Source organism: Pongo pygmaeus, chromosome 8 (assembly GCF_028885625.2).
Source record: "Pongo pygmaeus isolate AG05252 chromosome 8, NHGRI_mPonPyg2-v2.0_pri, whole genome shotgun sequence".
Classification (NCBI taxonomy): Eukaryota; Metazoa; Chordata; class Mammalia; order Primates; family Hominidae; genus Pongo; species Pongo pygmaeus.
The window spans coordinates 124825467-124848152 of record NC_072381.2 but is presented as its reverse complement, the minus strand read 5'-3'; the positions used below and the strand labels follow the sequence as shown (position 1 = coordinate 124848152).

The window sequence follows — 22686 nt, the reverse complement described above, 5'->3', positions numbered from 1 at the left end:
CATGCCACCGTGGAACTCAGGGGACTTTTAGCTGGAAGCAAGACCACATCATTCACACGGCAAGCGCAGAATGAAAACGCAGGGTCCATGTTCCACATTTAGAATTTTAAGATGGCAACAGAGGACACTGAGCCAGGTGTGGGGACCCAGGGTGCCCTAGGGGGTGCCCAAGTCAAGCTCACGAAGCTGGCCCTGGGTGGCTTGCAGAGGAATGTTAACAAATGAATGTATTTAAAAAATCTGTAATGGAACAGAAAGTTACCTGGCACACCCAAGCCCCTCTTTCATGGCTATTATTTCCTTGGAAAGGTTTCCTTTTAAAATATGTTGATTTTTAGTTTTAAAAAAAGAGTCAATGGAAGTGAAAAAGATGACGTCACTAACAGCGCTCGTGGTTTAAGAATGTGGCAGCAGCCCCGACAGTGGTGTGGGGACAGGTGTGGGGGGCTGGCAGGGACGACTGTGGGGGGCTGGCAGGGACGACTGTGGGGGGCTGGCAGGGATGACTGTGGGGGGCTGGCAGGGATGACTGTGGGGGGCTGGCGTGCAGCCTGGGGAGGGCCAGTGGGGAAAAGGCAAAGTCCCCAGCTCACAGCGGCTTCGCACTCCAGGGCCTGCAACCTTTGCTCACCTGAGGCCTCGGATGCCAGGAACAGAGGCCCTGGGCCACAGGGTACACAGCCAGGCAGGAGGGCACCGGTGGGCTGCTCTGTGCACCTTGTCAGGCTGTGCGCTTTGCGGGGCTCTGCTACCTCATCCTCCTAATGCCCTGATTCGAAGTGGCCAGAGTCACTCCCAGGGTGACCAACTGTCCCTGTCTCCCCAGGACACAAGACTTTCAGTGCTAAAAGCAGGACAGTCCCAGGCAAAGCAGGACAGTCGGTCGCCCTGACCCTCAGAGCCGCCTCCTTCCACACGCTGCTTCCGGGGCCCGGAGCGCTTTTCTGCAGCCATGCCTGGGTGCACGCAGAGGCCCCGCTACTCTCCGATCTTCCCGGAGGCTGCCTGTTCTCTTCTCTTGTGACTCGTATTTCTACTTCTATTTAAGGGGTTTTGCTGACACCCCTGCTCCTCTTCAGACTGGAAACCACCAACTGTTTTGTGCGCCATGGGATCTCCCTTGGGGCCTGGCATGGGACCTGGAGTGTGCTGGAAGGTAGAGGAATAGTTCCAATGCCATGACTAATCTCAGCCCATCACCATAGCAACAGGTAGCCCAGAGGCCACAAGGATGGCCACCCGGGTTCCAAACCTTTGCCACACCCCCAGTCTGGGTGCCCACATCCTCTCCAATTTCGGACATCAGCCCAATGGCACAACCGTGATGTTCATGCACTCAACGCTATGTGGCTTCCTGGAACACCAAGGAGTGGCCACTCCCAAAGCCCTTGACACTAAAAACAAACAACAAATAAACAACACACTGCTTGCACGTGGCACTTCCCATAATAGTGACTCTCAACCCTGGCTCTATGCTAGAATCAGCTGGGGAGGTTTCAAAACTCCCGAAGCCCAAGTCTTACCCCACACTCCCTGGGGACTGCATCCAAGGCGAGTGTTGTTCATGCTCCCCAGGCGGTTTGCCAGGCAGCCAGGGTCGAGAGCAATGCTGTGATTACCATCCTCCCCCTGCCTGCTCAAGCTCATCTGCAGATTGAGTTTGTAGCATTCAGTGACTTTCACTTTTTATTTTTTGCGATGCAGTCTCGCTCCGTCGCCCAGGCTGGAGTGCAGTGGTATAATCTCAGCTCACTGCAACCTCTGCCTCCTGGGTTCAAGTGATTCTCCCGCCTCAGCCTCCCGAGTAGCTGGGATTATAGGTGTGTGCCACCACGCCCGGTTAATTTTTGTATTTTAGTAGAGATGGGGTTTCACCACATTGGCCAGGCTGGTCTCGAACTCCTAACCCGACTGCCTCAGGCTTCCCAAGTGCTGGGATTAGAGGCATGAGCCACCATGCCCGGCCTACTCTTTATATTCTCAGTGGCCCCCGTGTTTCTCCAAAAAGCATTCCCTGATTACCCATCACACTGATGCCATCCTTGGCCGGACGGGGTCTGTGGTGTGGTTGCCATGGACACTGATCCGCACCCAACAGCTTCCCAAGCCAGCTGCTGTCCCAGAGGACCAGGGGATCCCCACCTACAGGGGGTGCTAGAGTTCCAAGGATGGTCCCCACCCGCCTCCACTCAGGGCCATACTGGTAAGTGATAACCACTGGTTCTGGGGGAGGGGGACGCCGAGGCCCTGATTTGTAGCATTTGCAAATTGCTGCTGTGCAGACGCTACCACCGGGATCTACTGTAAGCTACCGACGCAAAGCCACTGGACATGGGACTGGGAAGAGATGTGCCTATGAGCTCTCTGGAGATGCAGTCATTCGCCTGCAGCACTCTGCCGCTCCCACGGCCTCCACAGTCCCTGGCCCAGTCCCCACTGCCGGCAAGGGGTCATCTGCGGGAACGTGGCAGGAGCCAAAGCACGGCAGGCCTTCCTGGCTTCTGACTCCCTGACTTTAAACAGAGCAGGCCCCGGAATCACAGCACGTATCCCACGCAGATCACCCAGCCTCTGCCTGGTCTGCCTCTCTTGGGCCTCTGATCCAGCTGAGAGCTCATGATTTACAGACCATGTAGGGGACTTTCAAGGACAATTCTACCTCAGCTGGAATCTTGCCTCACACACCGACTTGGGGACGTGGGGACCTCCTGGGAAGATGCAACTCCCTGCAATGTGAGCTGCTGGGGGAGGGGCCTCTTATGTTTCTGCCTGGCCCAGAACCTGGCGTCAACAGTAGGTGCTCAATGCATGCATGCTGGTCAAGATGAACTGAATGTGGTGGCCGTCAATGCTCTTGAAAGCATTCCCCATTCAGTTCTCATTTCACCCTCAGATCTCCCAGGCAGGTGGGAGGCATGAGTGTTACTGGCTTCATTGGACAGGGAGGAAACTGACGCTTAGAAGGAATCTGTCCAGGACCCCCAGACCTGGGAAAGTGCCCAAGTCTCTGGACAGCCAATGTGGGCTCCCTGGGCCACGCCTCTTCCGCACTGCCTGGCACGAAGTTCATCTGCAGCTTAGGTGAGGAGTGGCCGGGAGGGGACTCTGGTCCCCACAAAGACACGATGTGCCTCACACTCTGCACCAGCTCACTGTGAGGCAGCACTGGGGGGCAGCCCTGGGTACCCTGCGAAGGGAGCTGCTGGGGGCAGGGGGAGGCTACTCACGTCTGGAACGAAGGGAGGGTCCAACATCCCGGCTTCTAAGCGCTTGAAGTTCATGTTCCTGAAGAAGGGGTGTCTCTTGACCTCTGCAGCCCCCTCCTCCTGGCAGCCCAGCCTCTGCTTTGCATCTTTGGTGAGCAGCTGAAACAGACAGCCCCATGAAGCCAGGTCCCCTGGGCCTCTCCTCCTGCCTGGACCTCCTGCCTCCACAGTGTCTGCACCATGCCTAGGAACCCAAGACACGCTGCCCCACCCTGCAAAGGTCTTGCTTCAGGGCTGCCTCTGAGTCTTGGCGTGCACCTGTGCTCACACATTCACAGCCTGGCTAGATGCCTGAGGGGACAGGAGAGCAGGAATCTTGTTTCTCCCAGGATTACAGACCTCATTCCTGGGTTATGGTGGGTACTTATTAATGGGTGTTGAGTCACTGTCACCTCCTCTGTGTAGGGTAAGCAACAAAAGGCAAGGACTGCATCAATAGCTCTCTCTCATGCACATACTCAGCTAATTTGCAGAGTTGTACCTCCTGGGTGCAAGCCCCTTCCTGACAGAGAAGGCACTGCGGAGGGACTTGGCCTCTAGGAGTGCTCAGACTCATGGGGGGCTAATCATGCTCAGAGGACGCATCAAGGTGATACAGATTGGGCTCCCCGGGGGCAGGGGGCATGACTGGCTGCCAGCTGGAGGTCAGGGAGCTGCATGGGGAAGAGGTATACAGGTAGAGGGAACTGCACCAGCAAAGCAGAGTGGCAGGACATGCAGGGTGTGTCTGGGGAACACCCAAAACACGTTTGACTTAGAGAGCGGGAGGAGGGTGCAGAGATGGGTCAGGCGGAGGGGGCTGGTCAGGGAGAGATGATGGAGGATCCTGAAGGCCAGGTCAGGTGGCGGGATTTTCATCTGGAGGTAGAAGGAGCCAGGGATGGTTGAGGTAGGAGAGTGTCTTCATCAGAACCATGAGGCAGGAAGGTTACTAGGAGAGGAAGAGTCTTTGGGGGCAGACACCCAGGTGAGACGGGATGAGGCTATGAATGAGGCCAGAGGGCTGGACCCGCGCAGGGGGCCTTGACTAGCCATGGCCAGCCACACGACCGCAGGGCCCTGGCCCCTGACCTGCACTCCCAGTGCCCCAGCCTCGTGATTCTCTCTTCTCCTCTACCTTACTAAGCGCTGCAGCTGTACGCAGTTGGTGTCTACTAAGTGTCTGCTTTGAGGCTAAAATCCAGAGGAGCAGCCTGCATGGGGTAGGGGCCCAGCCTTGTCTTTTCCCAGTGCCCCGTGCGCTTTGCTCATATTCATCCCATGTACACTTCCTGCTGGTCCCTGTGGGGCAGGCGCTGCGCCGGCTGGGGATGCCAGGGAGAGTAAGCAGCCAGATTGGCCTCCTGGGGCTCAGGGTCTGGAGGGGGCTGCCCCCCAAACAAAGGAATCGAAGGTGGCATCAGGCCCAGCACCAGGTTCCACCCTTGAAAGGACTAAGCAGAGAGCTCAGTCGCTCACAGCATTGCCCTCTAATGCCCCCATGGACTGCCAGGCTGGTGGCTAAGGGTCTGGCGCTCATGCCTCTGCTTCTCTCTCTGGGGGCTTCACTGTTCAACAAAGGCTCAAGGCATTGGGCTGGGCTGGGCTGGGCCCAGGTGCTGCACTGTTCTAAGCAGTCCCTCAGAGGCAAGTCTCCTTCTGCAGTGGCTGCAGCGGCTGGCCAGGAAGGTGGCACAAATGACGATAAGAAAGGCGAGGGGTGGGCTAGGTGGGCCGGACCAGGCTATGTGTCAGCTCCTGCCAGGTGGGATGGCAGCCAGGGCCTGGGGCTTCTGCTTTTCAAGAGAAGCCAGAAAATCCAGGCTATTATATGAAATCTCCTCATTTTTAAATCTTGGCAATGAACCTACCATTTACTTCTTTTGAAAAACCGTGTGCAGGTTGAACAAAACACCTGCCTATATGCTGCCATTTGAAACCCTGACATCCGGTCAACGGTTTGCAGCCACATCGTCAGGTAAAGAGTTTGCAACCATGCTATCAGGTGGATACCAGGAGAAGTGAGAGGAAGAGAAGGTGTGAGCTGGGATGGGTGGGGCAGGCAGAGCAGGCTTCCTGGAGGAGGAGTACAGATGGGCTAGAAGGACAAGTGAGACCAAGATGGCTGAAGGGCAAGAGGGAGCTGGAGTGGGGCTAAGGCCCAGTGCTGGGACTGAGCAGGGGTTTGGGGAAGATGGAGGCTGAGGTCTCAGCCCATGGACTGGGCTCAGGGGAGATGTGTGAATTTCTGGGCTCCAAGAGGAGGGGGAGTGGGTTCTGCGGCTGCTAAGGTAGAATGGGGGACAGACCTGGGAGCCAGAGACCGGCTTCCTCACTGATTGTGGAGGGACCCTCTTAGGCAGGCAGGGCTGGAGCCACCAGAGCCTAGAAATAGCCCTGTGAACCCAGGGCCTGCGAGGTCTCCTGGCAAGTCAGGCTCTGCAGTGTCCTGAGCTCCCGCCAGCTGGAGGGCACAAGGCAGGCCTGGATGCCGGAGATGCTGCAGTCAAGGGCGTGAGGGAGGCCTAAGACTAGACTCCCAAGACCCAAGATCATTTGTAAGGGAAGCCGCAGCAAGGCCAGAGGCTTCCAGAGGACAGTGGTTTTGTACCCACGGGACAGGTCCTCCGGGAGCAGCAGGCTTTCTCTCAGTGTCCACCAGGGGGCAGAAGAGGGACAGCAGAGCCCTGGTCCAGGCTGCAGCAGGAGATCCCAGCCCCAAAGCCAGGAGCCAAGGTGGGTGTCTGGGGTCTGGGGGTGAGACTGGGGCCCTCTCCGCCTCGTCATCCTCTTAGTACGTCCCATATCCCTGCTGAGATCTCTCAAGATCTGCTTCTCTGATTGCCTGGCCCTGACCTGGGACGTTTGGTGATGCTCTGCCCACGGCTGTCTGATCTCTTCTTTCCCTTGTCTAGTTTTGTTGCACCTGACAGATATCTCCCGATGAGACAGCCAAGTATGGCTCACACCCACGTTTCCATTTACCCGCCCAGTGCTGCACTGCTCCTCCAGTCCCCTCACCCTAGCCCTGGCTGCAATGACCATGTGGCTTTCTCTGAGGCCCCAGCTGCACGGTGGGCCAACAGCTGTGGGGTTAGGGTGTGGGTCTGCTGTACACACAGGCCTTCTTCCCACAGCTCTGTGATGTGAGGATGAGGTTGGTGACAGGAAGGGGCTGAGCAGAGGTGTTTGGCTGCAGGAGAGGGGCCTCCGGGGTGAGGAGCCGAGCCAGACCCTCCTGGGGCCGCTTGCGGTGCAGATCTCAGGTCTTCCTGAGCAGAAGCATTGCGACTTTTAATCAACTCCCGGGCTTGCTGCTTCCTAAACTCCGGGAGTTGCCTGGGTTGTCAATGCACACGCTGAATCTGCCCCCAAAGTCCCTGCAGATGTAGAGGGGTGGGAAGTGTGGTTCCCCCCTCCCAGGCTCGGCCTGCCCACCTGTGGCTCCGGGTATATGGGGCTCCAGGGAGCGGAGAGGAAGTCTGTGGGCTGGCAAGTGTGGAGCTGGGTGCTCCGGCCCCTCCTGTCCCTATGAGACTGGCATTAGAGGGCAGCTGCTTGCAGTGTGGGTGCCAGCACAGCTGTGCTGGGGACCATAAGGAGGAGGGCCCCAAGGGGGCATGGGCTGGACTTGGGGGCTGAGAGCCAGGCAGGAGCAGGAAGTGGCCATCTCCCCATAAAGCCAGCCACTAGTCCTGGTTCCCAGAGAAGGGCCTGAGGGCCAGCATGGGGGGGGCCCAGGGGCAGGGGTGCACAGGCAGACTTCACTCCCATATCCCCCACTTCCAATGGCTCCTGTCATTCCTTTATCTGGCTTCCAGTCCCCACATCTGGCTCCGCCCACCCAGCTTTTGGTTGGGTCTGACCTCACTATCCCTAGACCCTGTCATGCAGGAGCCAGGCTGGTGTGATCAGCAGTCCATCTAGTGGTGGAAAACTTTGTCATAAGATGTTCAAAGACTGAAATCATTGCCCCCACCCCTCGTAGCCCTTCGTCTTAAACCAACACCTTGGGATCCAGAGGTGGAGGGAGCAGGAGGCCCAAGGGCAAGGGCCTGGGCTTGGCCCAAGGTTGCTTTGTGTCTGGGGCACCAGCTCAGACCATCTCTTCTCCGCCCTGTGTGGACCCCCCAGAGGCTGGATGTGAGGGTGTTCCACACTGTTCCCCTCACCCCCCTTCCCTTGGTTCCTGTGTGTCCCTGCCCCACCCAGGCTTTCTCCTGGAAGCCTCTGCTGACCACCCCAGTCCACAGCAAGGAGTGCCCTCAACTCTAGCTTGGTGGGCTGCAACCCCCACCCCCATGCTCAGACCCCTGTCCCTTCAGCCTGTTTGCTGTTCTGGGGACAGAGTGGGGCCAGGCCAAGGGAGGGGACCCACCAGCTTAAGGGTGGCATCTGGCCACCAGGAGCTCACCATCTTGCAGATGGACGTGGCCTCCTCGGAGAACTTGTGGGAGTACACCTCCTCCGTCTCCAGGACCCGGCGGTCCACCTCCTCCCGCTTCACCTTCTCCTTGCGGCCGCGGAATGGCGACTGGCCCTCAATCATCTCATAGATGAGGCAGCCCAGGCCCCAGTAGTCGGGGCTCAGGCCGTACCTCTGGTTGTTCAGGACCTCTGGAGCTGGGGGCAGAGGAGAGGAGAGAGGAGTGAGGAGGAGGGAGACAGCTGGTGGCGCTGCTCACAGAAGGCCTGGAGTTTCATGGCTGGGACACCAGTTTCATGGCCGCCACCAACTCCTACCCCACCAACTGCTGTGAATACCACCTCCTCCAGGGAGCCTGCCCTGATGACTCTCCTCTGTGCCCCCGAAGGACTTTGACTGTAGCTTTAGAACTCTGACCACTGTGGATGGAGGTGTCCTGCACTCTTGATGTCCCCTCGCCTAGAACGTGAGCTACTTTATTCACTACTGTAACAAGTATGACACCTGGCACAGAACATGTGCTATCGGTATATTTATTTCAATGAATAAAGGTGTTATCTACCCAAATTAAACATGATCTTAAATTTATCTGTAATTCAAACAATCTCTTGCTATGTCTTCTGTACCACTTTGATAAACTGAATTACAGATTTACCACAGAAATACAGAAAAGATAGTTCTGCAGCATCAGCACGTATGTCTGGAGGGAAATGCATCCACACACGTGCTGGTTTGCACACAAGAGCCTGGGCAGACAGATGCATGGAATACTCTGCAAAAGGAGACCCAGGCAAATACACACACAGGTAGGCAGATCTATCATCCACCCATCCATCATCCATCATCTGTCACACCCATCCATCCATCCATCCATCCACCCACCCGCCTGCCTCCCTATCAATCATCGATCAGCATTCACGTGGGCACACATACTCACATACACACAGACACACACCCCACAGGTTGCCACATGTCATGCAATCTGAAAAGGACCCTCTAACACCAGAGACAAGGCACACCTCCTGTGCAGCTGCTGTTGGTACCAGCCTGACTAGAGGGTGGAAGCGTGCCTGCTCCTCGGAGCTCTCTGGGGCCCCTGCCTCTCAGGGGAAGGAGGGTAGGTGTGTGAAATGCACAGGAGGAAGCCCAGGGCGTGCCCCCAATTGGACAGAGGATTCTAGGGCACAGGACTTAACTCTGGGTCTCTTCCCTGCAACCCCCAGGACGCTGGTCTCAGAGCAGACTGAGGACAGGCAGCAGGAGCCCAAGGCTGCTCTCTACTGGAATCATGCTTGGTGACACAGCAGCTGTGCGCGCCTCTCATTTGGGGGCTCTTGTGAATTACCTCCTTCCTCTCAAGGGCCTCTCCTCCCAGACCCCTGCTTCAATGTGGCCTCCCCTAGCAGCGCTGTATGCCAGGCCCCAACCCCTAAGAGTGGCTTGGCTTTGGACACAGGTGGGGCTGGGGGCCTGGGAGTGCAGAGAGCTCAGAGCAGTCATCACATCTGGGGCCCCTGTGCTCCCCCTCCCCCTGGCTAAGGCCGCCCCCCAGCAGCCCTGCAGAGACTGTGCCTCTGTGTGATCAGCAGTGCATGAAGAGGCGAGAGGCTCTGCGGGCAGGCTCTGGGGGCTCGGCCGGCGGTGAGCAGGCGATGGGTCTCAAGGTGCGTTGACACAGGCAGCCCAGCACTCACCCATGTAGCCAACGGTGCCCACCCGGCCGCGGATCAGGTCTCCCTCGGGGATCTTCACAGCCAAGCCCAGGTCTGAGATCCTAATGTGGCCTGAAGGGGACAGCAGGGTCAGTGGGTCCCTGGGATAGCCGCATGGGCACCTAGACTTGCTGTGTGCCCTTGGGCAAGGCACACGAGCTCTCGGCATTCTCATCTGTCCGAGGACAACAGGGACCCCAATCTGCCATCTCAGGGTGACCACAAGAGCCTTGGGAGAGTGCAGGTGTGGGAGGACACAGGAAAATGCCCACTCTTCAGGAGTGAGACATAAAGATGCAATAGGACGCCTGGACCCAGCTGGACGTTGACCGACCTGCCTAGTCAAAGGCTGAATGGGCTTCCTGGAAGGCTGAGGTCAGAGAATCTTGGCTTGGTTCTGGGATTACTTCATGGGAAAAATGTGAGGTTCTTCTGGCATTCTGCAACAATTTGCTTAAGGGGAAAAAATTATAAAACAATTTGGGAAGCAGCTCCCCGGCCTGCCTTGTTGGTCTCTGGAGGTTGGTTGTTTTTCACTTTAGAGAAACGAGAAGGGAAAACGTCTGGTCTGACCTGGCAGAGCCTGGAGATGAATCCGAGCTCACAGCCCAGGACTGACCGACCCCCCAGAGCGGGAGATGCCGAGCTGAGCTCCACTTCGGTCTTTGTCCCTCCCACGGCCCACCAGGGCAGGGTCGCGGCCACAACTTACCCCGCAGGAAGGAACACGTCCCCTTCCCTTCCCTGCCTATGGACACCAGGGCCCCACCCCCACTCCTCCAGCCTAGATGTCAGCAAGGGCCAGTGTCGAGACCCTGCCAGGCTGGAGCCGCATAGACTCCCTAGCTCGGTGGGGGCTGACAGTGAGGATAGCAGAGGAGCAGTGTGGGCTTGGTTCTGAGACCAAAGGAGGCACCAGGCTCATCCAGAGAGGGGTGGCAGGCCTGGGCCCTCCGACCGCCCCTCCACAGGGCAGTATCCTATGCAGACCTCTCTTCAGGTCATCAGTGACCTGGTTTCTCCCCTCCCTCTGTTGGGGGCTGCCAGGGTCTGGGGCCTGCTGGGAGAAGACCCAGTTTCTGCCCTTGGCTCCCCACTGATGCTGCTGGGTGACTTTGGCAGGATGGCTCCCCTGAGGCTCAGTTTTGTCATTTGTTAAATGGGCACAGAGATGCTGTCTTGCCCCTCTCTGTGCAGGTGGGAAGATCTAGTCAGATCAAAGGTGTGGAAACCGGTGGGTCACGCCTGTAATCCCAGCACTTAGGGAGGCCAAGGAGGGCAGATCACTTGAGGTCAGGAGTCTGAGACCAGCCTGGTGAACATGGCAAAACCCCATTTCTGCTAAAGATACAAAAATTAGCCGGGCGTGGTGGCACGTGCCTGTAATCTCAGCTACTTGGGAGGCTGAGGCAGCAGAATCACTTGAACTTGGGAGGTGGAGGTTGCACTGAGTTGAGATTGCGCCACTGCACTCCAGCCTGGGCAACAAGAGTAAAACTACATCTCAAAAAAAAAAAAAAAAATACAAAAACTAGCCAGGTGCGGTGGCAGCACCTGTAATCCCAGCTACTTGGGAGGCTAAGGCAGGAGAATCACTTGAACCTGGGAGGCAGAGGTTGCAGTAAGCCAAGATCATGCCATTGCACTCCAGCCTGAGCAAGTGAGACTCTGTCTCAAAAAAAAAAAAAAAAAAAAAAGAAGGTATAGGAACTATTTTCCAGGTGTGAGGCTAAACAGCTGTGGTTGTTCTTATTATTCAGCATCCACAGCCAAGAGAAAATAATGATGGTAATGCGCAAACATAATGCCTAAGACATTTACAGCTGGCTAGACTGACAAGCAATTCCCTCTCAAGCTGTCATGCAGAAGCCTCTCCACCACCCTCTTCCCTCTGGGTGGGCAGGGCAGGGCAGGATGCTTTGTTTCCATTTCACAAACAAGATGAGAGGTGGAGAACCTGATGGAAGTTAAGTATTTGCCCAGCATCTCTGAAATTCTGGACTCCTTGTTCAGTGCGCTGCAGAGACCGTGCCCGGCCAGAAGTTATCTTAACACTTAGAGCCTTATGGTCAAAGGGAATTTCAAAAACTCTGAATTTCAAAGTCTCTCTGAACACTGCCTGTTCACCAAGCAGGAGCTCTGTCCATGCTCACAGCTTTCCCCCTTCCCCAGGTACCCAGCACCGAGCAGTGGGAGTGGGGCCCGTGGTCAGCCTCCCCAGCCCTCTCTGAGAATCCCTGGGAGGCCCTTTGCTTTCTCTGGGTTGCGATGCTCGCCTCAGCTACTGAGTAGGAAAAGACTTACCATAATCATCTAACAGGATGTTTTCAGGTTTCAGATCTCTGAAAGGAAAAACAACAAGCATCAGAGTGTGGGCATTCTGGGCAGGTAGCACTGGCATCTAGGTCGACCCCTTGAGCTAATCAGGCCTGAGTGGCCACAGGGTGTTCCCTTCCCACCTCCTGGCTCAGGCTGTCTGGTTTGAGTCAAAATGATCTTCAGCTAATTTCTCTCCTTCCAGTAATTTAAAGCAACACTGCTGTTTTCCACAGGCATTTCCAGCCCTGGAGGGTGACTGGGAAAGTTAGGAAAAGGCCAGTCATGGCCCCTGTTCACACATCAATGATTCCAGGGCTGAGGATACACCAAGGCTGAGAAGACCCTGCAGGTCTCAGGAAGCCCTGATGGCAGAACAGGGCCTGGAGTGAAGGGAGCTGCACAATTGGGAAGAGAGGATCAAAGGGGAGAAGATGGGGGCACAGGAAAAAGACCCCCTTTGGGATGCGGCCTGCAGGAGACTGGCACATCCCCCAGCACCAGCTACGCTACAGCCTGGGAGAAAGAACAGCCACGGGGCATGACATAGGTGTGGCTGCCTTATCCTGTCCCTAACATCTCTTCTCTTGATGACAGGATCTTGCTCACAAGTAAGGGAGCCTCTGCATTCCCAGGATGGGGGGAGAGCCAGCAGAGGAGCTGGTTTTATAGGAAAAGGTCTTCTCTATGGGTAAAAGAACAGCCAACAGGAGAGTGTGTGCAACTCAGTTAAGCCATGGGGCAAACAGTACACAGGATCTGGATAGATGCTGCAGTTCTCAACCACCCAGCTTTGTTTACTTAACTGATGACAGCTGTCCTCATGCGGAGTGGTTAATGTACCCAAATCCAGCCAGTGAGCCTCATCAAATGATAATTGGTGTTTGTGTATCCTTATTTATCATAAAATACTTTTGTTGCTGTTGTTATTTAAACGGCATTCTTTTGATGTGTTAACAATTCCAAATAAGGGCAGGAGCCATCATCTCAACAAGCTGGCTGCCACCAGGCTAGCATGGCAGCTCACTAGTGGGCACTGGCCAGAGCCGAGCCCAGAGAGAGGCTGTGGTGAGTGGTCACAGCCAGGGAGGAGGCACTGTGGTTCTCCTTCCCCCTGGAAGAAGAGGAGCTGGAACTTGGAGGGCTTCTTTTTTCTTTTTAAATAAAAGGCAATCAAGTAGAGAATTCTTTGTTCAACCCTTAGGGAAAATTTTGACTCTTTTCATTTGAATGAAAACAAAACAGAAACATAAATGGGGGGATGGTATGGGGGGAAGGGCATGTCATCAAGACCATTCTTTCTTGTTTTCAAAACCTTCTTGGTCCCAAGATGAGCTCCACTGCAAGGTCTTCAAACTGGGCTGCGTGTCGGGGTCTGCCAGGACCCAGCAGGGGGTTCCCTCCTGTCCGCAGTTTGAAGGGTTTGGATTTCTTTGCATCAGGATGCTCTGTCCTGGCATCTTTTGGGATCTCCCTCCCATCTGCCCTTTCTCAATAACTCTTCTCCCGTTACAGAAGAAAAGCAGCCTCCTCCCCTCCCGAGTATGACTGTTGCGACCCACTCCAGATGTCAAAACCCCCGGTTCCAAAGGACTGATTAGAAATGAGATCTACTACTAATTACAATGGCAACTCGACAAAGAAGTTATTTTATTTTATTTTAAGATGGAGTCTCACTCTGTTGCCCAGGTTGGAGTGCGGTGGTGATCTTGACTCACTACAACCTCCAGGTTAAAGCGATTCTTTAGCCTCAGCCTCCCAAGTATCTGGGACTACAGACGCGTGCCACTGCATCCGGCTACTTTTTGTATTTTTAGTAGAGACGGGGTTTCACCACGTTGGCCAGGCTGATCTCGAACCACTGATCTCAGGTGATCCGCCTGCCTCAGCCTCCCAAAGTGCTGGGATTACAGGTGTGAACCACTGCAACTGGCCAGAGAAGTTATTTTTTAACACTTAGAGCCTTACAGTCAAGGGGAATTTCAAAAACCCTTGTATGTATCTGTATATTTGTTGCAGAGATGTACACTAATCAGTTAAAGACTTTCAGGCAAAAAATATATTATTAACATTCTGGGGGGATGGAGAGAGTGAAGGAAATGATAGAAAATTCTTCATCACTAAAGAGCTTTCTGTGCATTTTTTGGACAAATGCAGGTGGAAATCAATTTGCTACAGCAACTAGAGATTCCACTGGATCCCCTGAAGAGTGTAATGTAACTGTTCAATTTCAATATACCAAAAATTGCCACTATTTCAATACGATGGAATGTTTCAAATGTCTACTTAAAATGCAGCATCACAGAGATTTTTCAAAATTCTTTCAGAAGGACTGGGAGAAAAATCTGAAGGGTACTGCTCATTGTGAGTGGAATCTGGACCCCTGGCCCTACAAAGTCCAGGTCCCTGTGGGATTGAGGTGGGTGGGGAGAGGGGGTGAAGACCAGAGCAAGCTGAGGACAGCATGATGTGGGACCATAGGCCACTCTGATTCTGCTTGTGGGCAGTGACCCCACCCAAGTCTTCCCAGGACTGATCCCAGATAGCGGCCACCAGGCCCCCTCCGAGCTTCCCTGGGTGCTGGGATGGAGGCGACTGGAGGGAGCAGTGGTCACGGCCCATCCTTCTTGACTTGAAGGAGCAGTCAGTTTCAGGAACGTCATTTCACTTGCTTGGCTTCCCTAAACTTTGGAGGCTGAAGAATACTGGCCAGAGGGTGGCCCACCTTGCTTCCTCAGTGCCGGGGGCCCCAGGTTCCTGGAGTGGAAAGTCTGTCTAACTCTGCACCCTCCCCTGGTGCTGACCAGGGCTGATTCCCAGAGCGATGGCAACCACCTGCCCAAGGGTGTGGAGGGGGTGGCCCCACCCCCTCGGACTTAGACTTGGAAGGCCTTGGTGCCCTCCACTCACCGGTAGACAGTGTTCTCACGGTGGAGGTCTTCTAAGCCGCAGAGGATCTCTGCCGCGTAAAACAAGGCCCGCTCCTCCTCGAAGCCGGGGTTGCCCATGTTGTAGATGTGGAACTTCAGGTCACCCCCATTCATGATGGTCAGGACCAAGCAGAGTGCATCCTTGGTCTCATAGGCATAGGCCAGGTTGACCTGGTAGCACAAGAACAGTGCCATGGGGAGGTTGTGACAATGGCCACTCACTTCCGCTTCCCTCCTCAGGATCCTGGGAGCTGGGGTGCGAGGGAACAGAGGAGCCTCACCCTGCTCCCCTGCACCCAGATGGCCTCTGCAGTGACCCTGCCTGCGGCCTCCTTGGCTGATAAGGGGCTCACACCAGCTCCTCCCTTTCAGTGGCTGCAGGTGAGAAGGCCAAGGCAGGTAGGGCGGGCTGGCACCCCGACCTCCCAGTGAATCCAACAGAATGGTGTCTGTGCTCCCCACACAGAAGCACATGTGTGTATCAGCTGGGGAAGACTGGATGGTGCCTTTTTGGCCAGTCAGAAAAGCAGGGCTCACCTGCCCTTTTGGCTATAGGAGCCATTATCACAGGGCTGAGTGAGGGTGAGCTGGAGGGGCAGTGGGGCTTCGGGAAGTGGAACACGGCCTGGTAAAGGCTTTCTCTTGCATGCAGGATGTGCCTAGTTGATATGGTTTGGCTCTGTGTCCCCACCCAAATCTCATCTTGAATTGTACTCCCATAATTCCCATGTGTTGTGGGAGGGACCAGTGGGAGACAACTGACTCATGGAGGCAGTTTCTCCCGTACTGCTCTTGTGGTAGTGAATATATCTCACAGACCTGATGGTTTTATAAGGGGAAGCCCATTTCACTTAGTTCTCATTCTTCTCTTGCTACTGCCATGTAAGAAGTGCCTTTCACCTTCTGCCATGATTGTGGGGCCTCCCCAGCCACGTGGAACTTTAAGTCCATTAAACCTCTTTCTTTTGTAAATTGCCCAGTCTCAGGTATGTCTTTATCAGCAGTGTGAAAACGGACTAATAGAGTAAATTGGTACCAGAAGAGTGAGGCACTGCTGAAAAAAATACCCAAAAATGTAGACATGACTTTGGAACCGTTAACAGGTAGAGGCTGGAGGAGTTTGAAGGGCTCAGAAGATAGGAAAATGTGAGAAAGTTTGGAACTTCCTAGAGAATTGTTGAATGGCTTTGCCCAAAATGCTGAAAGTGATATAGATAATAAAGTCCAGGCTGAGGTGGTCTCAGATGGAAATGAGGAACTTGTTGGGAACTGGAGCAAAGGTGACTCTTGTTACATTTTAGCAAAGAAACTGCTGGCATTTTGCCCCTGCCCTAGAGATTTTTGAAACTTTGAACTTGAGAGAGATGATTTAGGGTATCTCATGGAAGAAATTTCTAAGCAACAAAGCACTCAAGGGGTGACATAGGTGCTGTTAAAGGCATTCGGTTTTATAAGGGAAGGAGAGCATAAAGGTTTGGAAAGTTTGCAGCCTGACAATGTAACAGAAAAGAAAATCCCATTTTCTGAGGAGAAATTCAGGCTAGCTGCCTAAATTTGCATAAGTAACAAGAAGCTGAATGTTAATCCCTAAGACCATGGGGAAAATGTCTACAGGGCATGTCAGAGGTCTTCACAGCAGCCCCTCCCATCACAGGCCCAGGGGCCTAGGAGGAAAAAGTAGTTTCACGGGCTGAGTCCAGGGTCCCCGTGCTGTGGGCAGCCGAGGGACTTGGTGCCCGGTGCCCTGAGTCCCAGCTGCTCCATCCGTGGCTGAAAGGGGCCAATGCAGTGCTTGAGCCATGGTGGAAGCCCCAAGCCTTGGCAGCTTCCATGTGGTGTTGAGCCTGCGAGTGCACAGAAGTCAAGAATTGAGGTTTGGGAACCTCCACCTAGATTTCAGAAGATGTGTGAAAACACCTGGATGCTCAGGTAGAAGTTTGCTGCAGGGGCAGGGCCCTCATGGAGACCCTCTGCTAGGGCAGTGCAGAAGGGAAATGTGGGGTCAGAGACCCCACATAGAGTCCCTACTGGGGCATTGCCTATTGGAGCTATCACAAGAGGGCCACTGTCCTCCAGACCCCAGAATGGTAGATCCACTGACCGCTTGCACTGTTTGCCTGGAAAACCTGCAGACACTCAATGCCAGCCTGTGAAAGCAGCCAGGAGGGAGACGGTACCCTGCAAAGCCACAGGGATGGAGCTGCCCAAGACCATGGGAACCCACCTCTTGGCATTGGCATGATCTGGATGTGAGACGTGGAGTCAAAGAGATCATTTTAGAGCTTTAAGATTTGACTGCCCTGCTGGATTTCGGACTTGCATGGGCCCTGTAGCCCCTTTGTTTTGGCCAATTTCACCCATTTGGAACAGCTGTATTTACCCAATGCCTGTACCCATATTGTATCTAGGAAGTAACTAACTTGCTTTTGATTTTACGGGCTCGTAGGCAAAAAGGACTTGCCTTGTCTCAGATGAGACTTTGGACTGTGTATGGACTTTTGAGTTAATGCTGAAATGAGTTAAGATTTTGGGGGACTGTTGGGAAGGCAAGATTGGTTTTGAAATGTGAGGTCATGAGATTTGGGAGGGGCTGGGGCAGAATGATATGGTTGGGCTATGTCCCCACCCAAATCTCATCTTGAATTGTACTCCCATAATTCCCATGTGTTGTGGGAGGGACCCGGTGGGAGATAATTGAATTGTGGGCAGCTTCTCCTATACTGTTCTCATAGTAGTGAATAAGTCTCACGAGATCTGATGGTTTTATAAGGGGAAACCCCTTTCACTTGGTTCTCATTCTTCTCTTGCCACCGCCATGTAAGAAGTGCCTTTCACATTCCACCATGATTGTGAGGCCTCCCCAGCCACATGGAACTATAAGTCCATCAAACCTCTTTCTTTTGTAAATTGCTCGGTCTCAGTTATGTCTTAATCAGCAGTGTGAAAATGGACTAATACACTGGTCCACCTGGCAAGGGGCCACCAAGAGAGGGGGGTCTAGTCCTCTGCTGGTGGAGTCCAGACACCCAAGGCTCTGTGAAGCAAGGCCATGGTGGGGCAGGAGGGGCAAATTACACTAGAAAGTAATCCTTCTCCACGTAGGGAGGTGGAACACATGAAACCCGGCCATCGTGGGCCAGGCAGGGAACCGGCTGTGCCATAAAACTGGTGCATCAACATCAGCTATTTTTGAGGAAAGAAGACAAAATGGCAGCCAAGGATGAGCAAGCTCATGGGGACTGTGCTTCTGCTGCAATGGCTGCAGCTGTCCCCTTTCTCCCACATCTGCCCAGGTGATCACCGAGAAAGGGCTCCAGGAGGTGACATCGTGGGAACTCCCTGCGGGGACCATGGATGGGGCACAGTTAAAGAAGGTGCAGCCATTGTAACTGAAGGCCCTTAAAGACGTGCCGCCCAGCTTTGTGAGTCACACGGTCCTCTTCCCTGAGCAGAACCTGCCAGCGCCATCCGCGGCCAGAGCCAGCACCGTCCCTTCAGAGACAAGGCTCCATAGGCAGCATCCAGGGGTCCCTGCTGAAGGGGCTGGCAGTGGGGAGGAAGGTTTTGGACTCAAGAAGGCCCGCGGCTGAAATGATGGCTGAAGTTAGCCTCATCCGCCTCATCTCCACATACCATGGCACTGCCCACACCTGCACCCCCGACAAAGCTGGCAGCTGGGGGTGGCCTGGGATGAGATCCCAAGATGCAAACTTCCATCCTCTGGGAGTGCCACTGGTCTGTAGTGTTTTTGTTTGTTTGTTTGTTTTGCTTTGTTTTTAACAAAGTCTCACTCTGTCACCCAGGCTGGAGTGCAGTGGCATGATCTCAGCTCACTGCAATCTCTGCCTCCCAGGTTCAAGTGATTCTCATGCCTCAGCCTCCCAAGTAGCTGGAATTATAGGCGCCCACTACCATGCCCAGGTAATTTTTGTATTTTTAGTAGAAATGGGGTTTTGCCATGTTGGCCAGGTTGGTCTTGAACTCCTGACCTCAAGTGATCTGTCTGCCTCGACCTCCCAAAGTGCTGGGATTACAGGCATGAGCCACCACGCCCGGCCCTGTAGTGGTTTAAAGATGGAAAACAATTTCCATCCATGGGGACTGACTATATGGATTATGCTTTATCTCTTCAGGAGAATGATGCCCAACTTTAAAAAGCGGTGTGACTAGAGGTCTGGATGGAGAAAAAGATCTACAATGTAAGGGAAAAACATTCCTCCATAAGAGGTACAGGAAGATCCCATTGGCTAAAAATAATAAAGCCTGTACATGAATAAAACATGTCGTGAGTGATTACTCAAAGAGGGAAGCTTTTCATTTTATTGGTATCCTTCTGTGCTGTTTAAATTTTTACCTTGTGTATATATTATTTTTAATGTATGCATGTATTTATTTTTAGAGATGAGGTCTTGCTGTGTCACCCAGGCTGGGGTGCAGTGGCACGATCATAGCTCACTGCAGCCTCGAAGTCCAAGGTTCAAGCAATCCTCCTGCCTCAGCCTTCTGAGTAGCTGGGACTACAGGCATGTACCACTGCACCCAGCTTTATTTTCTATAACAGCATGTAGCAGAAGATACTAGAGCTGATCAATTATCTATGCACTTCACATTTCCCAGCCTCCCCTGAAACTAACTTGTCTCTGTGTTGACTGGTTCCGGCTGGCAGACTGTGGGTGAAATTGAGGAACATCTGCCCAGTAGAGGCAGTGGAAATTCTCTGTGTGGAACCCCTAGCACTCACTTTCAAGGCTCCAGACGGGGCAGCTGTTAGATGGAGGAGGGTGGCCCAATCTGACTGGACTCCAGATGAGTGACAGATGAACCTCTGCTGTATTCAGCTACTTAGGATTTGGGGCAAATGTGTTACTGCAGCAGGGCCCAGCCTAGACTGACTAACACAATGCACACAGACTTGATAGTGCCATTCCAGGATGCTGGCACTAAGGTCCCCACCATGATGGCACCAGCCTAAAGGGTCTGTGGAACCCACAGCTCCCAGGCTGGGCCCAGGTGAACTTACTTTGTCCACTGAGGAGTTTACAAAGTGGTCCAGGAGAACAGAGGCGTCAGTCTCACGCACAGCAGGGAGCCAGGCACTGGCCGGCTCTGGGGATGGGACAAAGCCAGCCACAGTCGGCCACAAGGGGCCTTGTGATGGAGGAATGTCTTGCTGCCTTTCTGTAGCTCAGCCCTGCCATTGGCATTCCCCTTCCCCGGGGTGGGGACCTGCCGCATTAGAGGACCATGCCCTTCTGGAAGGAGGGAAGCCCCAGTCCACAGAAGGGCGAGCCGGTCACTGGGCCCAGATGCTCACTCACCACAAACTGACTGTTGACCTTCTCGAGGATCTGCTTCTCGTTGAGGGCCATGGACTCCCCTTTCCTCTTTTTGATCCTCTTCTTCTCCAAGCGCTTGCAGGCGTACATTTTACCCGTGGCCCGAACCTGGCAGGCACAGACCTGCAGTGCAAGAAAGAAACCAGGGTGGCAGGAGCACCGTGGAGGCCTGCCCCGACCTCCTCCAGGGCGGGGACCACAGGGCTCCCAGGTAGAGAATGGATGGGGTCAGAGCCGGCCCTGCCTGGCTTCCTGGGTGCTCCAGGCTCCCAGGACCCAGTGATGCCTGGCCTGGGACCCACGGCTGTCCTGGGCCCTTGCCCTCCCTCCTCCTCTCCTTCAAGGATTCCCAGCCCTGGAAGGGGCAGAATGAGCCACTCACACCAAGGCTTAGATAACTGACTGGGGCCCCAAGTACCGTTCCATTCTCAGGGCAACAGGATTTTCTCCTACCGGCTGCTGGTAGAGAAGTTTGTTTTGGGAGGCAGTGACAGGAGACCCTCAAGAACCCTGACTTCATAATCCAGATAAGCGGGAACCAAAGCATTTGGGCTTAAGTCTTATTTCTGCCCCACATTGTCTGTGTGCCCTTGGCTGGGTCACCTAACCATTCTGGACCTCAGCTTTCCTCATCTCTAAAATGGGAATAACAAGGCTTGCCTCACGTGCTGGGAAGATCAGATAATGTACAACGAAATCTCGAATCTTGCATGACAGCATCATCCAGGCACTGAGCGGCCAAGGTTGCCCAGCCTCCTCACGCCCTCACATCTCCTCCCCACACACGACCAGGGCTGCCCATTTGTCCTCTGCAGGCTGGACCCTGCCTGAGGCTGGCGGGAGAGCCCCTCTGTCCCACCTGACTGGCTCCACACCCTCCTTCCACCTTAGACATACCTGATAGCCCCAAGGCCACTGACTCTCCCCCACCCTCACTGCCCCCGGGGCCCACATTGAGCCACTGGCGCCCCCGGGGGACCCCTGCACCAACCCTTTAGGTCGATCCAGAAGGGACAGGAAAGGTGACTTGAATATAAGAACTTTCAATTAAAAACGTGAATGTTCACTCACCTCCCCGAAGCCCCCTTTTCCTAGCACTCGATACTGCCTGAAAGTGTTTTTGGTCACCGGTTGCCTGGAAGAAAGAAGAATCCCACACTGGTCTCATGGTGCCAAGACTCAAAATCCACAGGAAACAGCGGCACATTGAGAGCAGCTGGGGTGGGGTGTAATTCCAGGAGCCCCACAGCAGCCCCAGGGGCCCCCCAGGAATCATCGCTGGAGACTGGATCTTCGAGGACTTAGTCTGAAGCTGTGTGTTCAAATCCCAAGCCCCCCGGCCCCCAGCCCCCAGCCCCCTGCAAGCTGGGGGACGCACAGGCCTCGCTTGCTCAGAAGGCTTGAAAAACGTGAGCACAGAGGTTCTTGACCACACTTTCCAGGTGCTTCTCCTCTCTCTGCAAATCATGCGGTGAAACTCAGAAGGAAGCTGTGCCTTCTGTGCAGGAAGGGGTGGGGGCCAGGAGCCACAGAGGACCAGCATCCCACAAAGGACACGAAGGAGGTCACAGCCCTCCCTACACCTGTGCATCTCAGCCTGCACAGCAGGATGGCAGTGATTCCTGTCCTGGGCGTGGCCTATTCCTTCCTGTGGGCACTCCTGCTGCTGGCCCAGGAGATCCGGCCTCAGGAGGGGGCAGAGGCTGCTGGTCTTCAAATCGTGTCCTGGGGATCTTTACCACTGGTTCCCAACCTTTCCACCACTGAGGACCCTTTATTATATTTCCCACATAGATGAGGAACATGAGAAGATCCTGCCTGCCAAGATCGGATTGGAAGTAATGATCACCTTTCGTCTTCCAACTCCTCGTTTTAATGAGCCAAAGCCATTTATGACATTGAATCAGACAGAACTTCTGATCATGAGGCATGATGGCACTTTTTGGACTAAGCAAAGACATAGTCCTATCTAGTTGCCATAAAGGACATCACGGTGCAGAGGGCTTGTGGTTTGCATTGCTGGTCTGTTTGGCTACAAATAATCAGCTTAAAATGTGAAAATTGGCTCTTGGCTCTCCAGGACTAAACTCCTGCCCCTAAACTCCTCCAAAGTCCTGACCAGGGCAGGGGTTGGATCGAGGCAGAACTGGGCCAAAGAACTGGGTCAGCTGAGGATGACCAGGGAGCCTTCAGTCACCCAGCAGCTCTTGAACGAATGAGTCTTCCCTGGAAATCACATCTGTGGCACCACAGCCGCACTCTGAGGATGGCCCTGAAAAGCCAGGGTACTCTCTGGCACCCCATCTTGAATTTGCGTGCCATGGCTCACTTCTCCCTTCACCAGTGCTTCCTCAGGACGCAGGGCCCAAACCCCACCGAAGCACAGAGCTGCCGCTCTGCGGGTATCCCGCTCTTCTGCACAGGAGCGGCTGGACAGCCAAAGGGAAGAGCTGCCACACGCCTGCCTCGACCACGTGGCCCTGGGAAGCCTTCCCTATAGCCGCCCCCGGAAACCACATGAAGGCAGCCCGCCTAACAGTTTATGATGCATGCAGGAGAAACGGTTGGTTGGCATCTCCGCAGAACTCCTCTGCTGGGGGAAATGAGTGGAATGCAAACTCCCAGGAATTTCTTGGTTAACCTTGGGAGGAAAAAACCCCTTGACTATTTCAGCAGTACAGCACCAACCAGGCAGGATCTTGCGCAGGGTGCTATCCGATA

General features: G+C 54.3%; 1 protein-coding gene across 7 annotated transcripts in view; it reads right to left on the bottom strand.

Moving 5' to 3' along the window:
* GRK5 (G protein-coupled receptor kinase 5) overlaps positions 1 to 22686 on the bottom strand; it is a 254503-nt gene that overhangs the window by 8179 nt on the left and 223638 nt on the right. For all 7 annotated transcript variants that reach the window (XM_054435334.2, XM_054435335.2, XM_063670320.1 and 4 more), the window contains 7 exons: positions 21037 to 21100; positions 19948 to 20088; positions 14610 to 14800; positions 11688 to 11725; positions 9366 to 9455; positions 7660 to 7868; positions 3228 to 3365 (listed from right to left, as the gene is read on the bottom strand). In XM_054435334.2, coding sequence (XP_054291309.1) covers positions 3228 to 3365; positions 7660 to 7868; positions 9366 to 9455; positions 11688 to 11725; positions 14610 to 14800; positions 19948 to 20088; positions 21037 to 21100 — 871 coding nt within the window. The remainder of the gene's footprint in view (positions 1 to 3227; positions 3366 to 7659; positions 7869 to 9365; positions 9456 to 11687; positions 11726 to 14609; positions 14801 to 19947; positions 20089 to 21036; positions 21101 to 22686) is intronic.